Source organism: Centroberyx gerrardi, chromosome 13 (genome assembly GCF_048128805.1).
Source record: "Centroberyx gerrardi isolate f3 chromosome 13, fCenGer3.hap1.cur.20231027, whole genome shotgun sequence".
NCBI classification, from domain to species: Eukaryota; Metazoa; Chordata; class Actinopteri; order Beryciformes; family Berycidae; genus Centroberyx; species Centroberyx gerrardi.
In genome coordinates, this window is record NC_136009.1 from 12221103 (window position 1) to 12240746 (window position 19644).

Below are 19644 nucleotides of genomic sequence, written 5' to 3' on the forward strand. Positions count from 1 at the left end.
CAAAAGTTTGTTTTTGTTATTAAATTCCACTTTGAACATCTCAGAAATGGACCATATGTCAAAGTCTTCAGAAATGTTATCATGAAGAAGAAGTGAGGCCTAATGGACCGATCATCAAATCAGGTTTTTTCATATTACACAATTCCACTCCACTGCTCCAACTTTTTTTTTCTCATAATCATAGTAGATGAGATCTATGTCATAAGCCTGTGGTGTAAATCTCACCTTAGAGGTTACAGTCTTGGTCAAGAGTCAAAGCCGTACAAGGCAAAATCAATACCATTCTGCTGGAGTTTTCTTTGACACGAGATCTGAAAAATAATAAAATTAATCATATGTTCTGACAGTTTCCATTACATACAAGCATGCTTAGAGCACATGCAGGGGCACACAACATTATGGACACACAAAAACTGGCATGTCAGTCTCCATGTTCACTTCTGCTCCCACACCCACACATGCTCACTGGTAATAGCATGACACACACAAGCACACTGTTTTTTTTTCTCTCTCTCTCTCTCTCTCTCTCTCTCTCACACACACACACACACACACACACACACACGCCTAAACACATTCATACAAAAAAATGTGCTTTCATGGATAAGTTTACACATGGCTTTCAAATGTGTGTTTGCCACTCACACACTCACACGTATACATGCACACACATACACACACACGCGCATGCACATACACACGCATGAAAATACACACACTCTATAAACACATGCACAGACACTTAAACCAACTATAGCATCTTTAGCCTTGACACTTTTACTGTTGGAAACAAGAGCACTGAGAGCCATTTCATTTACATGCAAATTGACACCCACCAGTCCACCGCACTCTCCTGCCTGTTGTGCATGTGTGTGTGTGTGTGTGTGTGTCTACAACTGCGAGTTTGTGTATGAGCGTTCATGCATGTGTGTGAGTACTGTAGCTACTCTGCTGGCACTTAGTGAAGGTGCTATTCTGCCCTGCTGCTTTTCCTGCTCACTAAAAGTAGACCATAGAGAGAGCGAGACAAAAGAGAGAGAGAGAGAGAGAGAGAGAGAGAGAGAGAGAGAGAGAGAGAGAGAGAGAGAGAGATACTCCGAATTCATTTACTTTACTTGGTTCAGCAGCTTTTCAGTTGACAAAACAGGCAGGAAGAGGAGCCCATCAAAGAGGCCCCATGCAGCCACGTATAAAAGGCTATTTGTCTTCTCCTTGGTAGTGAATAATGACGGGCTGGTGCCTGGAAGTGTCCTCTGATCAGATTCCTCCTCTTGTCAGAAGGAGATAAAGGATCACTTGAGGTGATTGAGCATTTTACAGTAATGAGCTTTAAGAGACTCATCATCGCAGCAGGAGGGGAAATGTGACAGACTGAAGGAGGAATGCAACCGAAACGATTGAACCTGAGTACAGTGAGATGAATATTCTTATGGATTATTTCTAATTTGGCAAAATTAAGCAGCTCTTCACCAGTATCAGGTGAAAGGTCAACGCTAGTGTATGTGGAAAAAGCAGTGCAGGAAAGTGAAATGTTTAAAATCAGATATCTGTCGCTCTCTGCTGGTTAACATGAGACACTGCAGGAACCCTGCATGTCCAGGCCTGCTGTCACATCATGTCCCGGTCTCAGCCTTTTCCTTCAAATGTGCATTTTGCCACTGATATGAATACATGTAAAAGTGCATGCATGTATTAATCCTATGTTTTAAATCCGGGTTGTGTTTAATTTATAATTCATTTGTATATTATTTCCCTTTGTAAAGCTCTCAGTGGGTACAGTGCATCTGAATATGACTGTAATTATAAACTCTAATATATTCTGATTTGGGTTTTTTTAGCCTCCAATACAGTGAGACAAAGAGTAGATTATCAATGTCAACGTTTAAGAGTCATTTGGAAAATATTGTTCAATTTATCAGTAGATCTGTGAATAGAATGAATGTCGCCGAATGACAGAAGAATTGTTTTTTTTTGTGTTTTTTTTTACCACTGTATGATGATGCAATCATCAGCACAACTGGCTCAAAGACACAAGCTTAGAGTAAAAGAGGTTTAAAGGTCAAAGGTCATGTAGAAATAAACTCCATGGCAGTGAACATCAAAAGCATTAGCGTTGTATTATAGTCTGTAATCTGTGGATACAAAGATTTGTGACTTTTCTGTTCCTACTGTGAGTTCCTAGTCCAACATTCACAGTAACACTGGGGACCAGATTCACCTTTTGATGCTTTTTCTGAATACATAGAAAGTAAAACCAATTATACAAAAAACAATTGTACATACAACCCAGTCCCTCCCTCCCCAAATAAAACCAATTAACCAATCAATTAATGTAGGCTGATTTCATTTGCTATGAAGAGTCATTTAGTGAAGGCCGCAGTATAGAGTGGCAGATAATCAGCAACATATTTGATTATCCGTCGAGAGAATTATTCACTCCCCAGTGTGAGGCCCTGGCCGGGTTAGAGAGATTATTTCTGTTATTATGGTGTTGAATGACTTGGCCAATGGCCTCAATCCGATTTAGCGCTATCAGAGAGAGCGCCACTGTTGTAAACCGTATTCCTCAAGTGTGTGTCTGTGGGCTTACGTGTGTGTGTGTGTGTGTGTGTGTGTGTGTGTGTGTGTGTGTGTGTGTGCATGCGTGTGTTTATACTTGGAGCTGTAATCTTGTTTAATTAAGCCATTTGCAATTTCAGAGATATTTTCTCTGCAGGTTTCAATTATTCCAATCAACACTGGCATAACGCAGCACAGACAATTTGCCAGTGTTACTAAGTGTTGATTTTTCAGTGACAATTATTTGGAACTGACAAGTGTTGATTGGAGTGTTGTTTGTTCATTCATAGAGCTGACATGGCTCTGGAGCGGCTGTTCAAAACTATCTAAAAGTGTTAAATTAACTGTGATGGGTGTGAACTGAATAAACACTGGCATAGTGTTGATTTTTACACTCAGAGTTAAATTAGCACTGATGATGTTGCTATAAATATAGTGAGTATAATATGATGTAATATGTATAAAATTACTCTAACTTATCTCATTTGGGCTGTAAGCCTGGAGCAATTGCAGAAATCCCACTTTTTAAATGTTTGCACTTCTCGCACTTCTCACTAGTAGTGAGATGTCATGTGAAATGATGAGGAAATTACAAAAAACAATTGAATCATGAATAATCATCAAAAGCTTTATTACAGTGTAGTATGAGGTTTGCAAATAAGTTAGTGTTTGAGAGTTTGGCACATTTTCTGTCATACAGATAGAGGATAAATTATATTCATACTTGATATATTCATCAAGATAAATAATAGTCTCAATTTAAAGATCCCTCTATAAAACCGCTTATTGCTGTGATTTTGTCCATCTTCAGCACTCAGTATGGCATAGCAAAGCATTTAATAAATAAGATAATATATCTATAATTACTGCAGTATTAGGAAAATTACTTTATTTCACTTCGAAGTATCTCAAAAGTTAGGCAACTCGATAAAGGTCGTTTCAAACAACCTTGCACCACAGATCACAGTATTTAAAGAAGAGGGAAATTTTATCTTGATACAAAAAGTGTAACAACTTAAACCACATCTAGCAAAACTGGATCAGCTCTTTCACGCTGCATCCTTTCTCACAGCAGATGTCGGATAGTCTTCCAGCAGCACGTCTCACGCGAGAGGACTGGGGGAACCAATGAGGAGCCAAGAAGAAGTCGTCGCTCTCCCCGTCAGACGGTGCAGGGCTGCCGAGGATCTCTGAAGTGGCCTGGTGCTCCTCTGTGGAGAATCCCTGCTCCCCTGTGCACAGAAACAGAGAGAAAGACTGAAGCTGTCATCTGGGAGTTAGAGGGATAGCAGAAGAACACAGGAGATTTCTAGTTTTCCCCTTATAATCTCCTACGATACTCCAATGAAAATACTTTACTCTCTTTTGGATTCAGCTCAACTGAACAAGGGTATGCGGTTAACAAGAAGAGGCAATGCAGACCAATGAGAAATAAACAAATAATCAAGAGACTAGCCTTCCCAAATATCTAACTCACATGAATATCACCTAGAGCTTTGAGAATTGTACTGCTGATGCTATGGTGCTTATTGAATGAATGAATAAATGAATGAATCGATGAATGAATCAATGAATAATCCATGAGAATATTTATCTTATTGTATTTGGGGTCAGATATTCATGCAAAGCTAAACATATTGCAAGACAAGCCCAGTGGCAACATCATTACAGCATTGGAGATAATTATGTTGCTTGGAGGAATGATCACTTCTCACACATTGCTCTAAATGTTTAAAACTTCAACTATTTCTTACATGTATTCCTCCATACTTTAAATAAGCGATGTCTCTCAGTCAGTTAACCCTAGGTATAAGGCAACATACAGTACTTACTGAGAGAGTTGCCGTGATGCTGGTCTAGCTCCAGGTCCGGGGTGCTTCTCCTCAGTCGGGAGTTGCCACAGGACGAGACGGCCAGACGGATCAGCTCCCTCCCGCATATCTTAATCCTGTCCTGAGCGTGGACCGCACACACTCCGGCCACCAGCACCACCATCAGAGACACCACACACTTGGTAGCAGACATGGTGCGATGTGTCGCTGCGCTTCAGTAAGTCAGCGGAGACAGGCAGAGGGAGTGAAACGAAGGAGTGAATGGATGGATAGATGGGATGGTTGGACAGGTGGAGAGTTCAAAGGATGGATGATGACTCCTGAGGCGATCATGAGGGGTTTATATAGTGAATGAGTGTTCGGTAGGCAATGCTGAGCCGACAGATTCTTGTAAAGATTCATTCAGCCTTGGTGAGAGAAAAGCATGTCCTGATCCTGAGCTCAACGTGAGATTGGTGTGAAGTCCCTTCAAGGCTGGAACTCTCATTGAGATAAAAACCTGTCAGGCGATGATCTATGGCCGAAGGGTTAAAACGTTTTAGGTCCAGGTCCTAAATGAAATAAAGTTTTGGGCCTTGTTCTGGGTCAACGAGCCTCATGAAAACATCCCACTGCTCTTTTTATGTTGGGACCCACAGACGAAGTACCGTGACCCATTTTGATGTTTGGTCCATAGTTTAAGAACTCTGCATTTTTGGGGGCATCAATTCCACACCACAGGCTTTTTAACACAACAGGGCTGATCTGCACGTTTCATCTTCATGCTACAGAATTTCACCCACTGTAATGAATCAGCAGGCAGCACTCAACTGTACACTGCTGTTTGTTTTGTTTTGGTTTGGTTGGTAAAAACTAGGTTATTACAAGTAGAAGTTAGATGAATTTCAAGCATAGTTCAGATGCCAGTAGGCCCTGTGCTTAGTCTTTATTTTTCTAACTTTGTTGAAGATCCCAATTTGTCAATTGGCCAATGTACAAATGTCAACATTCATGTATGTTTGGTTGGAAAAATGTCCTCATTCTAATAATTACAGAGAGCTGATTTCCTTGGACATGTGCTGCTTTTACCTCTTATCTTGACATATCTTGAGGGATTGGAGCTAATTGGAACAGAATGCAAGCGGCACAGAAGATGTCAAGGATACTGACGCAACCAACCAGAAACATCGTCACTCCAGGCCGGACTGTAGACGCATAATCATACTAGAGATGACTGTTTCATATTTCAAACATTGATGAAAAATGTACAATTCAGCATTTTAAGTTCTTCAGTATAACTTAATATGCCTTTGTTTGGCATTTCAACCTCTAATGACGATGTGGCTGCTTTAAAGTTCCCTCAGTGGTGATCAGTGATCCGTCTTTTGTTTCTCAGCTGCTGTGCAGGAAATTTGAATTTATAGTAAGATAAGGAGTGGAAAACACTTACTTTGTTCATTCCTTTTGCCTTGCTGATTCTTATTTCTGTATTTATTTTAGAAGGCATCAATAAAATAGAAATTCATAGTATACATCACAGTAAGTCATATCAAACTGATGTAAGTTATATGAGAATACAATTTGATTCATATTGGTGGTTGTCTGCCTCATGATTATCACTGACTGGAGGTCATAGTTAACCCACCTTTCTTATTTATCACCGCATCTCTGCCTCTGTGTGTGTGTGTGTGCGTGAGTGTGTGTATGTGTGTGTGTGTGTGTGTGTGTGACACAATAGAAACATTAAGAATTGAATTCACAGTTGCATGTGTTATTAATAATAGATAGATTGATAAAAACAAAACAAATGTATAAAATATCAAAGGTCTGATCAGAGATGGGTGGAATGAGAAATTTGGGGACATTATTAAGGATCATCATGATACTGGACTTCTGTACCATTGACTCCTGAATACTGAATACTTCTCTGCTTGGACTGCAGACAGTCTACGGTTATCTCTGAACAAAAACAAGGGATTTACAAGTTGCACGACCGCATTTGTCTGTCAGCATACAACATATACGGTGATAGCAGATAAATTAGTCATACCTTCATGGAAAAAATGTTTAAGTGAAGTGTTTGTTTTCTAGTTCCAGAGCTATTTTTCTCTGTCCCGCTCCTGAGGACAACACAAAGTTTAAGGTCATTCTAAGTCATAAGCTTCTGTATGGATGTAACTTGTACACTAGTTTTAGGTGTTTTACTATGCATACTGTTTCAAGAGGATGAAGCAGTTGTAACAGCTTCCAGTCAGTCATTCCATGTGAAAATGTAAATGTGTTGGAGTGGGTTTATAAAACCTGTAGCCTCTTCCTCCTACAGCATCCTCCATAACAGCTATTACCATCACTTACCATGTGACAGATTCTCTCTGCCCTGATTCATCTTCCTAATGCTTTGATTGTAGATGAGATGCAAGGTCATCCTCTATAGAGCGAGGAAATTCCCCACACATAGCTTCTACAGAGAGACATACGGTTGCGACCTTAGTGAAGGCAATGCCACATTTATTCACTGAGGCAAATGTCACCTTTATCCTGCCGCTATTTCCTTTCTCTCTAAGATCCATCATGCTTTTAGCTTTATTATCATATTATTATGCACACAATTATGCAAATACTCTAACAATGTAATATAATACACTGTAATAATTCAAAGGAAAAAATAAATGAATAAAAAAATATATGCTGATATAATATTAAAGGCTATTAAATTGGTTTGTAAATTAAATTGCTATTAATCTGAGTAAATTAAGTTTGCTTTTTATCACAGTATTTACAATACATACAGAAGAATATATTGGTCTGTTCTCACTGACTGAAAGGTATACATAAATATTAGTTTTTTGCATGCAATAATTTATTTAAACTAGTTGTTGAACTATATGTAGTTATCAATTCCCCACCAATGTGTGTGTGTGTGTGTGTGTGTGTGTGTGTGTGTGTGTGTGTGTGCACATTCATGCATGCGTGTCCCTATTGTCCCCACTGACCGCACCTATTCCTGTTTATGGTGCAGACAAATTCAGCCTGGTTGAGTAATGGCCTAAGCCAGTGACATGAGACGGTCAGAAGCTCTCGGTAGTCTTGAGGTTTAATTGATGCTGACGACGCTATTAAAACCATTGGCATCTCTCCCGTTACCTTATCCTGTAATCCTATTAGACAGGCAGCCATCGTCTCTCCAGTGAATAAGACTGGTGTCTGCCAGCAGAATGGACTCCACAGTTTACAGGCTTTGTGCCTTTTGAGAGGAAAGTGGATGGTGTGTTAAGATAAAACAAGAGAGAGAGAAAGAGAATATTCTGGTCTGAACTTCAAGTACAAAGTAGAGAATTTTTATTCAGCATGGAAGATTTTTTCTCAGCTTTTTTTTCTTCAAATATGATAGAGAAGTGAGACTATGTATGTACAAACATATTCACACAGAACATATTTAAATCTAGGGGTTTGGGGAAGTCAATCTATGAAATAAAAAACTGATTTTCAACCTTAAGAATCCAAATGTTATCGTTATTGTTATATATATATATATATATATATATATATATATATATACAGTATATATATACAGTATATTGCAAGAAAGAAAAAATAATGACACAGTATTCTGCAGTATTTGCATATATTTTAACACTGATTGATAGATTGTACTTCCATCTCTGAAAAAGGTATTTCTACTTATAAACAGAAAATATATTAAAATAAATAGAAGGGCTGTAAAATGCAATATACTATAAAAGAGTGTACTTTTTTCTCTAACCTTCTGGGTTACTGTTGCTTCAACATTACTACAAAAAATGTAAACAAAAAAGAGACATCTGTCACTAGTGGACAAATCCTCAGCATTTCACAAGCAACTTTGTACTGTCACTTGTAGAAAAGTCTGGTTTATATGCTAAATAATGTTTTCCTTGTTATCCTCAATCCTCAGTAGTGCATAATTACAATACTGTCTTCAAATACATTTTATGTGGTTGAAGTCAAGGACTCTGAGTGGTTTCCATTGCTTATACACATCTTTTTACATAAAAAAGCAAAAGACATTCTGTCTGACTTGCTGCCTGGTATTGGCTAAACATTCAGCATTTGATTGGTTGAAATAAAAGTTAGTTAATTTGTCTTGATTGTAAAGGAAAATGTGAATGTAAGAAGTCAAAAATAGTTCATTCATAGCACTTCCAATGAAACAGCTGGTCACACAGATCACACTGCCCTTAAAGTGATTAGTGTAACATTGCTCTGTTAATAATATTACCACTTGATCTCCTCATGGCAAACATCTAGCTCTGTTCAGCCAGAATTAGTCGCAGTCAGGTGCTATTCTTGGAAACAGATAACACGCTGTCCGGGAGAGTCATTGATTCCTGTCCATTTGACAGAAGAGTCATCACCCATAGCGTGCAAACAGCGCCTAAAGCTATGGTTTAAAGCTTATCTCCACTTGCCTCTGCCTTCATTTCCCCCCTTAGATTGTTTACTTTCCTCCATCGCATAGGCTCAGGGTTGGAGGCAGATGGGGTCTTAGACTCTCTAGCCCCGTGGGTGATAAGGCCATTTAGGGTTAGCGAGGTCGTGGATAGGCAGCTCTTCTCAATCCACGGTCTCATGGGTAGTGTGCCTTCCAGTGGGCCGATAGTGTATCTCATCATCTGACTCCTCTGGCTGCGGTTCAAAGCAGCTGTCAAACTTGCGCCTCAGACGTTTCCTGAGCTGGAAGGTGCGCTCGATGTTTGAATGGGTGTATTCCTGCTCCTTGAGCTTGGCGTAGTAGTCGGAAAACTTGTTGAACAGAATGGAGATGGGCATGCCGTTGAGGATGATGCCAAAGGAGATGCAGCAAAATGCCACACAGCGGCCGAGGTAGGAGATAGGGACGACGTCTCCGTAGCCCACAGTGGAGATACTCACCTGCAGGAGGAAAAGAAAAGAGTGAAGGGAAGAGTGCTGAGTTGCATTCTCAAGAACAGACATTTCCAATTCAAACCAACATTAAGCCAGTTGAACTACATGGCGTCTGACTGCAGTCGTGTTCCTCGGACAAACCTCACAATCATGTTTTTCACAACTCCACCCCTATTTTCAGATAGGTGTTTGGCCTTTGCATTTCACATGAAAAAGTATAAAGGCTTATGAAAGCCATCACTTTGTTCAATTTTAATACAGGGGATGGTGGGAAGGTAAAGCATTGGGTTTTCCTTCATTTTTTCCCTTTCAACCTGCTTCAAATCGCCCCTTGTCCATGAAACTGGCTTTCTGACAGTCCAATAATTAAGATGTTTTTTGTATTGACAGCACTGATCAGTTCTGTTGTCACATGTTTATGTAAATACTGCTGAGAATAAACAGTATCAAATAAACTTCCAGGAATACACCGGGACTCTTTCCTTCTCTTGACTGCAATCAATGTGTCTGACCAGAGAGGATACGCATTACACCGTATTAGACAGGATTAGACACGTATGAGTTAACAGCTGCCACCAGATAAATAAAAACCAAATGTCCCTAAATCAGAGAATCACAGAGAACCGATACTGATGATGTCTAAACACACTGTAGTCTAATGCCTTGTTTCAGGAAGTTAAAACAACAAGTACATTTTGAAGATTATATTGTTATTATATTGAGCAACACAACAAAGATCAGAGGAAAATTTTATCATCTTGCTCAATTGGCCATGTAATGTTTTGTCACTTATGAGGAGAAACAGGATCCGAAATGGTATCCAAAATATTATTGAAACAATATTAATATTATAATGATGTAATTCCACAGATGTAACAGCTTTCTCTTAGTACCTTTACTTTAGAGACTAGAAGGGGTTTTTAGACATTTTGTCTACTCATCATAATCACTTTTGCTAAAGAGGAAGCACTGAAAGGTCAGAGACTGAAGCACTGTGGTTTTCCTGCTATTTTGTATGGTTTAAAAACCTCAAGAAAAAAAGCATCCAGAACCAGAACCATGCTTAGTTTGCTGGATTTTGGAGGTTGTGGTGAAGCCTACTCACCGCAGCCCACCACCAGGCACCTGGTATGCTGCTGAACGGCGTGCCGGGCTGATCCACCTCCACAGAGTGCATCAGAGCGGAGAAGGTGAAGATGCCCATGGCAATGAAGAGGAACAGACAGCACACCTGAGGGAAAATAAGGAAGTACACTTCAACAGCAGGGTCCATATGCATCTGAAAATGAATATAATTACTGATCTAGGATCATCCATCAGCTCACATGATGAGCTTTACTCTGACTCTGCTATTTTACATAATATATAATACATTTATGGCCCCCAGATACAGTACTTGTCAAAAAGTGTTGAGCCAAAAACTGACAGATATGCTCCAATGAAGACTTGTAATATGTGTGTGTGTGTGTGTGTGTGTGTGTGTGTGTGTGTGTGTGTGTGTGTTTGTGTGTGTTCCCTCATTTGTATATATTGAAAACTTGCATTTATATGTAGTATATCGGCGCTCTAGGGTGAAAACATTGTAACTCCAATTTTGTTTAGGATTACATGCTCCTCTATGGGTTGAGAAAGTTCTACAATCCTTGGGTTTATTAATCCTGTTCAAAACCAATTAGATAAATTAAAAAATGCCTGGCTGTCAAGGTAAAAATTAGGCTGTTTTTCTTAGTTCTTGAAAAGTTGACAGTTTGAAGATACAAAGTTCTCACCCAACAACAGCGACAACCTTTTTCTTTTGTTTGTTGTTCCTACACGCAGCATACCTGCTCAGAGCACTGGCGGATGGTGAAGCCAAACGCCCTCATGCCTGTGGAGTGTCGAGCGAGCTTCAGGATACGGAAGATGCGCATCAGCTTGACCACCTTGAGCACCTTACTGACTTTGCTGACCCTAGCCATGGTCTTCAGGTCTTCCTGCGCACTGACGTCTTCGGAATCTACAAAAAACATCTCAAAAACGATCTGGATGAAGTAGGGCATAACAGCCACCAGGTCAACAAAGTTGAGGGAGCTCTTCACAAAGTGTTTGATGTTGGCGGTGGTGACTAGGCGCAGGAAGTACTCCATGGTGAAGAACAGGATGGAAGCGACCTCGACCCACTCCATGTAGGTTCTGCCAGAGACTTTGTACACCCTGAGCTCTTTCACTGTATTCAGGGTCATGGCAACGATAGAGATGAGCACAAACAGGCTGGAAAACACGGCAAAGGCTTTGGCCGACAGCGAGGAGTAGGGATTCTCCATCAGGTCCCAGAGGGCCTTCCGGATGACTCCAAGAAACATGATCTGGTAGCCCTTGTCGTCCTGGTGCGGCTTAATCTCATCAATCAGCTCCTGGTTAACCTTTAGTTGGTCTCTGATATCGTCCACTTTCTCCTCAAACAGAATGCGGCAGCACCTGAGGAGAAGCAGATAGTTTATTGCCCCAACAACAGGAACTAGTTTTCACCCCTTTCACATACACATACCAATAGCCACACACAGACAGTAACACAGACCCAAACCCCACTACATGTACTGAATATTGAATATCTAGAAAGGTCTTAGCATACCTTGGAGTGTCCTTCATTTTTAGCCCCCAGAACTTCATCTCCTCCTCAAAGTTGATGGGGCAGAGGCTCTCCATCACCCACATGACGTTGCTGCAGTAGAAGTGGAAGATGTAGTGGAAGAACATGGGGTCCCTGTCAAAAAAGAACTCATTGTTCTGAACATTGTAGTCATCACAGAGTGTCAGACGCTTGACCGGATCATTACAGAGGGCGAGGACTCCAATCCTGGTTTTTGGGTAGCGGAGGACCAAATGCTTGGGGATGTGAAAGACCTTTCCCCCCACATTGAGGTTGACGATGTTTGATTTCCTTGGGTTTGGTATGGCTTTGTTGTGGTCTTCACTGACACCTTTGTTGCCAACAGAGGGGGTGTCAAGATTGTCCATAGATGTCCATGCTTTCACGGAGCTGTCCTGTGAAAAAGGGAATTCGCTCTCCTCTTCTTCAATGCTCTGAGAAAAACTTATGTCTCGTTTTACCGTCGCAAAAAGACTGGAGCGGCGCTTCTTCAGCACTTTCAGCTTGGGCTTTAGAGCTTCCATGTCGGCAGCTCCTTAGGAGACAAGCTACTAACGAGGCCGCAGTTATCTCTCCAACAAAGCTCTCTTACCAAGTCCAGGTCAAGTCAGCGAATGAATGAAAAGAGCTCTACAATGGCGACAGTATTCCACAAGATCTCCATTTAAACAGGATATGGTCCTTCGATAAATTCAGCCATCAGGGTGAAATAAAGAAAAGAAGATAGAAGGAAAGAGCTACCGTGTTTGCCGCTCAACGTGCAAGAAGATCAGCAGCATGAGTTGGGGATTCATCCTCCTCACTGATTCTCTAATCCTATTGCTGTTCTTTCTGTCCAAACGCAAGTTAAAAATACTGTCTGTGAGGATTAGTGTTGTGATTTAAGGCTTTGAGTTCTGAGAGGAGGAAAGACAGAGAGTGGCGTGATGGCAGTCTTCCATTGCTGACTAGGCTGTTAAAAGCCTTTGGACAGGAAGTTCAGGCAGAAACTACAGTAACCTACACTGGTTATAGCTATAGACTTTTTGATGTAGGCATTTGTCATAGCAGCTTTTTACTCTAAGAGAGAGTTATCTTGGACAAATATAAATGACACATAACAATAATTGCAAGGGGAGCAGATAAACTTTATTATACACAAATTTAGAACCAGGTGGTTTCACAGGCCCTATCCATTATGTCAAGTTTGTGTGTTGTAATTTATAATGTATGAAATATCAAGAAGCCAATAATTGGTGTAGGTTTTTCTCTATGGTCTAAACACAGAATTAATGTTGTTCTTCTTATTTCCCAAAAAAATACGATACAATAAGGTTTATTCATTTAAACATTACAAAACTCAGTTTCATCTTTTATGTCAGTAATGGCAAACTTATTTATTTGGAAACTGAATCATTTTCATGTTCAATTGAATTAAATGTATTCTGTAATAATATATTAGATAAAATCCCCTATGGAGAAGTCAAGTTTTTCTCAGTGACCTTAACCCTAACCCTAACCACCCTCGGCTGGTTCCCTCTAAAACAAATTAGATAAAACAAATTAGATAAAACAAATAAGATGAAAATGAGAATATTACGAAAAATAGGTCTAAATGAAGTTAGATGGCCTGGGTTCTCTGGTTTTGACAGGACAGTCCATGGCTATATGGATAACAAATATGAATTCTTCAATTGGATGGTATTGCCTTGTTGTTCATTGATCTGCTGACGAGGCCTATCAATCACATTTATTTTAAGTGTCTTCTGCATTCATTTGATTAGCACAGAGGTGCCACCATATGGGGCCCCATATTTTGAGAGGGCAAAAGAATCAGAATCAGAATCAGAATCAGAATTCTTTCATTATGCCAAGTATGTTTGCACATACAAGGAAAGTGACTTGGTGTGGTTGGTGCGTACATAAATATAGCAAATACAAGAAATATCAAAATATTAACGAAATATTAACAAAATATTAACAACATATATACAAAATATATACGATGTATTGCACATGTTAATTGTATGGTGAGGTGGGAGATGTTGGTGTTGCAGGAACAACAGTGCATTTGTGTGTGTGTGTGTGCGTGCGTGCTTATGTGTGTGAGTGTTTGTGTATGTGTGCAATGTCGTTGGGTCAGTGAGAGGCGCAGAGAGGTGCAGTTGTTTGTGTAGAGGGAGAAGAGTAGAGGAGAGAGCACACAGCCTTGTGGGGCTCCAGTGCTGATGGTCCGGGGTTCAGAGACAAGCTTGCCCATCCGCACGTACTGCTTCCTGTCTGTCAGGAAGTCAAAAGAGTGCAATGACACGCTTCACCCATGTGTCATCAAAATGACAGATTATGCAGACTCTAGATATGTCACTGCTTATATCACTGGCAAACGTGACATGTTATAAATAATGTGCACATGCTGCTTTTAATGTATGTGTATGCAGACTACCATGTGCAGCTAAAAGAAAACAAATCATGACACCTAGTGAGACACAATAACTACGTTCATTTTAGCATTAGTGACGAAAGACACACAATGACAAATTTTCTGGGGGGTAAATGAAACTATCCCAGTCCAAAGTCTGTGAAAATAAAAGTTCAATTTAGTTTTTTAATTGCAAGAATTCAACATACAATACCAAACAGGGAACATATAAATTGCATTCAGGCATGTAGCCTAGAAAAATGGGTTGCAAACCAGCGGATTAAAAAAACACACAATCACAATCATATCGTTCTAATTATAGGCCGTAAAAGGTTATCATTAGTGATATTCGTAATGGTACGGCCCCCTTCGCACCCGTTTTGTGTGAATGGTATTGTCCAAACGACCGGAAAAGGAACTGCGAATCTAAAATATAATTTTAATCTTAAACGTTTCTTTTTTTATTCTTTATTGTATTCAACAGCCTTATGATTAAATAGGAAGTTAAATAAAATTGGTAACAAAAGATAAATTGAAGGATTGAAGTTGAGATATATACAATCCATGCACCACGTGACTTCCTTTCCGGTCTAACCTGACAACATGGACGCCAGCCGCGTGCAGCCGATCAAGCTCGCAAGAGTAAGAAAATGTCTTATTTGGTGGAAATAATGACATCTAAGCAAATTTGTGCTAACATTAGTTATTAATCTTGCATACGGGTCCAAATACTTGAAGCTAAAATGACTCTGAACGTCTTTATTTTCAAACGGCTCTTCGGCCGTAATTCTCCCATCGTGGAGGCCCGTCCATGCTACAGTTTTAGCTACAGCACAACGCGTCAGCTAGCTAGCACATCGTTAGCCTGTTCGAGTTACTCTTGGACACATGCTGCCATAATAATACACGGAATTAACTTGTTAATGTGTGTAGTGCTCATCTAAGTGTATATCTTCATTTCAGGTCACCAAGGTGCTCGGAAGAACTGGTTCCCAGGGACAATGTACACAGGTATGCTAATAAGGCTAACATTTCAGTACTCGTTCTGTAGATTAAACGTTAGCATTCTCTTTTTTGTTTTACTAGTTAACTTTGGCATCACCAGATGTACGTCTTGAAATATTGTGGATGTAGTTTTAAGTCTTTGAGCACTATCACATGCTCAATATCTGGCTACTAATAGCTGTTTTTTCTGGAGTTGCTGACTGTTAAGAAATATTTGTAATTTCCCAGTGTCATTAATGTTGAAAGTCAATTCAAGCCAGTGCTTGTGTAATGTTAAATGTTCTAAAGTGGACCACTATAAATTCATGAGAAACCTCAACTTAATTTGCTCCATTAACCCTAAACTTGGTGGCATTTTTTTCTCTTGTGCTTTCTGCTTTCCTGCAGGTCCGTGTTGAGTTCATGGATGACAGCAACCGCTCCATCATCAGGAACGTAAAGGGCCCAGTCAGAGAGGGAGATGTGCTCACGCTTCTGGAGTCTGAAAGAGAAGCCAGGAGGCTGCGATAGGTGAGGGGACACAAACCCAGCCATGTGTTAGCCTGTTAAGTAATGGGCATTAGAATACAGCTGACAAAAGTATTATAAAGTGTATATATCAGTTAGAGGAATATTTAATTTCTAAATGTTTAGACCATGTGCCATGGAGTGCCGAGTATGCAGGTTTTTGTCCCAACCAGTCACTACACCAGGTGGTTTCATTGATTAGTTTGTCTTCTCTGGTTGAAGGTGTGCTAATCAGTGAAATCACCTGGTGTAGTCTTTAGTGGAACGAAAGCCTGCATACACACATTTAGTGTGGATTGGAAGAGACTGAGCTGTAGGGCTGTCAACAAATATTCTAAATTCGATTATATAATCAAATTGTAAAAAAAAAAAACAGACATTCGATTGTGAAAATTAATATTCGATTGTGAAAAAAAGCAGCACTACCGCGGCTGTCTGCCTCGCGAGGGCCTGAGCCGCTGCACTGAATGCACTGCATGACGGACAGAAGTCACACAACGTCACTTTCATTGATTGAAAATGAAATGTAGGTCAAGCTGAAACGAGCGAATAATTCAGCAACAACCGTGTGGTAATGATGGCAGAGAGTTCACAACCCCCCGCAATCTAAAAAGCCCTGTTTGGAAATACTTCGGATTTTGGTCAGACGGCAAAATTGTGGAACCTCGAGATAAAGTTGTATCAAATTGTTTATTTAAACCAGTATGAATATTACCTAACCTGTATAAAAATTTGGCTATCGAATAACATATCAATTACGAATCATTCATTTGATCTCGCTCCGAGAGACAGCGCGTTCTCAGTTCTCACTCTAGCAGAGAGAGAGAGAGAGATCTACGGTCTTTAAATGAAGTTTTACGGTATAGGACATTATTTTATTTGTTTATTTTGAAATGTGTAGGTATGTAGATCTTTTATAGGACATAAAAATAGATATTCGAATGGTTCGAACCTATGTGTATTTTTTGAAGGAATAATCAAACGTCATTTTTGGCCAATTTTGACAGCCCTACTGAGCTGCTGTCTGGCTCTTGATGGTGGGTGCAGCATTCTGAGTTAAATGGCTGAAAATATGGCAATGGTGTCAAACAGCCCACCACGTCTCAAACTGAATCCAAGTCCACTAACTGGTTCGCAAAACTGGTGCCACAAGTAAAATATAGAATTATTTTGCTCACGGTGCCAGTAAAGACAGACACTCAGCAGACATCAAAACTGCAGTTGCCCAAAACTCCTGTACAAAAGTTGCTACAAAGCTGTCCAAGTCAACAGTTGTAAGGCTGTGTTCACTTTGCGGAGCAGTTTCTGCTAAAAACTCCATTATTTCCTATGGAAGGGCTCAGATTCTGCGCTCACTGCTGGCTGCGAGGGAGAAGAGGTGAAAATAGTTCAACGTGAACTAACATTTCTCACAAGACGACCAATCGAAATGACACGCTCAGGGCTACTTGGTTGCCTGACAACAAACTGAGCACCACCCATTACCGCTTCGCTTCTGTTTGTGCCACTTCTTTCAAAAGCGAGACAGATCACGGATTTTAAGCAGACACCGCTCCGCAATGCGAACACAGCCTAACGCCTTGCTTCATGGGTTTTCTGTTTCCCGTGGTGTCTTAGTATTAAATATTAAGATGCAAAGCACCTCATGGATCCAGAAAGTAACTCGCTCAGTCATTCCTTCATTCACTCGCGCACTGTTAGCCAATCTGCCACTGGTGGCCGTTAGGAGGCATGGCACACAGGATGCTGAATATCACTGAATGGCAGGGTTTTCAATCATGTCCCACGGGGGCCGAGTGTATGCAGGTTTTCATTCCAACCAAGACTGCACCAGGTGATTTCACTGATTAGCACATCTTCTACCAGAGAGGAAGAACCAATCAGTGAGATCACCTGCTGCAGTCTGTGGTTGGAATGAAAACCTGCATACACTCGGCCCTCCATGGTTGAATACCCCTGCTGCATGGTCTGCAGTACTGCTGAACTGTGCGCTTCACATCTGTGACACTGTGTCCTTGTTAGATATTCAAAGTCAAAACTGTTGTCACTGTATTGTCACAACACTACATTAAACCCCGAGTAAATGTAGGTGGTCTTAGCCCAGTGGTTTTCTGTCCTTGGGACCCAGACTCATGCTGGTTTCCATTCTAGACTTCTAATCGGGGACAATTTTACACCTGGGCTGCCAGGTGAATGCAATTAACTGCCTGGAAGGATAGAAAACCAGCAGTACTTTGGGCCCCAAGGACAAGGATTGGAATCCACTGTCTTAGACTCAGAATATAATATCTGCTGCTGTACAATCTGTTACTTTTATCTGAACTGAGAGACTCCATGCTGTGGCTGTTATGTCCTAGTATCTGCTGTTTACACAGATGCAAGAGACTGACACAGCTTAAATGGGACACTTGCTGTTTATATATTGACAGAACTACAGTAGTCTTACTCCAGCGTTTTCTCCCAAATCTGTTTTTCCTGGATGAGTTAAATGTTTGATGGTATGTGACTTATCTCTTGTCTTCACAGTGCCCGGTGAAGCTGTGAGGTGCCGATCCAACGCTTGTGGGGCAGAAGTCGTTCCCTTGCAATGGCCTACATCTCACTTGTGCAGATGTTTTGAAATAAATTTGGTTATTGAGGATGGAATTCCTGTGTTCTCATTTTACAGCAGAACTGTTTTTTCTAACCAAAATAATTAATTGAGAAATGACATTCCTTGAGGTTGCAGCAGTCGACTGGCTCTTTGGACTGAGAGACAGGAGAGTGTTGTCACAGTTTGCTAAATCTTACTCAAATCTACCAGTGTATTTCCTTATGGGTGTTGATTTCAGTTGACAGTGGTCTAGCTACAGAGGTACTAGTCATTTAGTGCAGTGATTCTCAACCTTTTTCATATCAAGGACCTCTAATTTAGTTCACATTAGGGCCACCGACCCCCATTTGATGAGATTTTGTCTCTTGGACCCAAATCTGAGAATATTTTTATTGTTAGATATGATTTTGTCCAGAATTCCAAGACTATCTGTACTGTAGATAGAGGGATAACGGTGAAACTGATCAAAACAGTCATTCTTCTACATTCTCTAATTCCATTAATGTCTTATAAATGAAATAATATTGATGTTAAACAATTCATCAATTTCTTCAGGACCCCCTAGAACCCCCTCAAGGACCCCTGGTGGTCCCTGGACCCCACATTGAGAACCACTGATTTAGTGCTTGTACATAAGTGTGCAAATGTACCATGGACTGTGACAAAATCTGTAGAATGTAATCTTTTGCAGCAATTTTTCAATAATCCAGTAATAATATAGTGTGAATGCTCAAGTTAAAGCTATTTATGAGGTGCTTGAGTGCTCAAACTTTCATTAACTGAAAGTGATATCAGCCCATGTAGTTTAGTGTGTGATGGTCTGGTTGTACTAGCATAACTGCATATTTCATGGATTATTCCCCCAAAATTGGTATTCAGATTTTGTAGCTGTATTGTAAATATCTAGTACCTGCAATAAGGTAATATGAAAAATAATGTACACTAGTAAATAAACAGCCTAGAATCAGCAGTTAATCTAGCTACAGTCCCCAGAGATGTTCAAAACCTCTGTTAAATTGCTTAAGCACATTCTATTTTTGACTTGCCCTAATGACATCTGGACACTTCCAAAATCTCTAGTTTCAGTGAGGCAGAAATATCACACTGCTGTTGATTCTAGAGATGTTTGTATCACCATGATAAAAACAAAGTGTTGGGTCACACCACTGTTGTGAGTGCAAGACAGATTGCATCAGCTGCTGGTATTATCTAATCCTTGCTTCTTCTCTTACAGTTA

The 19644-nt window shown here is 40.3% G+C and overlaps 3 protein-coding genes across 3 annotated transcripts; 1 reads left to right on the top strand and 2 right to left on the bottom strand.

The window, feature by feature from the left end:
* Nucleotides 1-3585: 3585 nt before the first annotated feature.
* On the bottom strand, nucleotides 3586-4584 carry insl3 (insulin-like 3 (Leydig cell)). The gene is made up of 2 exons (XM_071896285.2): nucleotides 4392-4584; nucleotides 3586-3791 (listed from the first exon to the last, which is right to left on the bottom strand). Exons 1-2 carry the CDS (start codon nucleotides 4582-4584, stop codon nucleotides 3586-3588), a joined length of 399 nt encoding a protein of 132 aa, XP_071752386.1.
* Nucleotides 4585-8963: 4379 nt separating this feature from the next.
* LOC139909307 (potassium voltage-gated channel subfamily V member 2) lies at nucleotides 8964-12428 on the bottom strand. The gene is made up of 4 exons (XM_071896335.2): nucleotides 11887-12428; nucleotides 11099-11732; nucleotides 10381-10506; nucleotides 8964-9281 (listed from the first exon to the last, which is right to left on the bottom strand). Exons 1-4 carry the CDS (start codon nucleotides 12426-12428, stop codon nucleotides 8964-8966), a joined length of 1620 nt encoding a protein of 539 aa, XP_071752436.2.
* Nucleotides 12429-14829: 2401 nt separating this feature from the next.
* Nucleotides 14830-18453, top strand: rps28 (ribosomal protein S28). The gene is made up of 4 exons (XM_071896334.2): nucleotides 14830-14944; nucleotides 15266-15313; nucleotides 15695-15817; nucleotides 18341-18453. Exons 1-3 carry the CDS (start codon nucleotides 14906-14908, stop codon nucleotides 15815-15817), a joined length of 210 nt encoding a protein of 69 aa, XP_071752435.1. The 5' UTR covers nucleotides 14830-14905; the 3' UTR covers nucleotides 18341-18453.
* Nucleotides 18454-19644: the final 1191 nt, after the last annotated feature.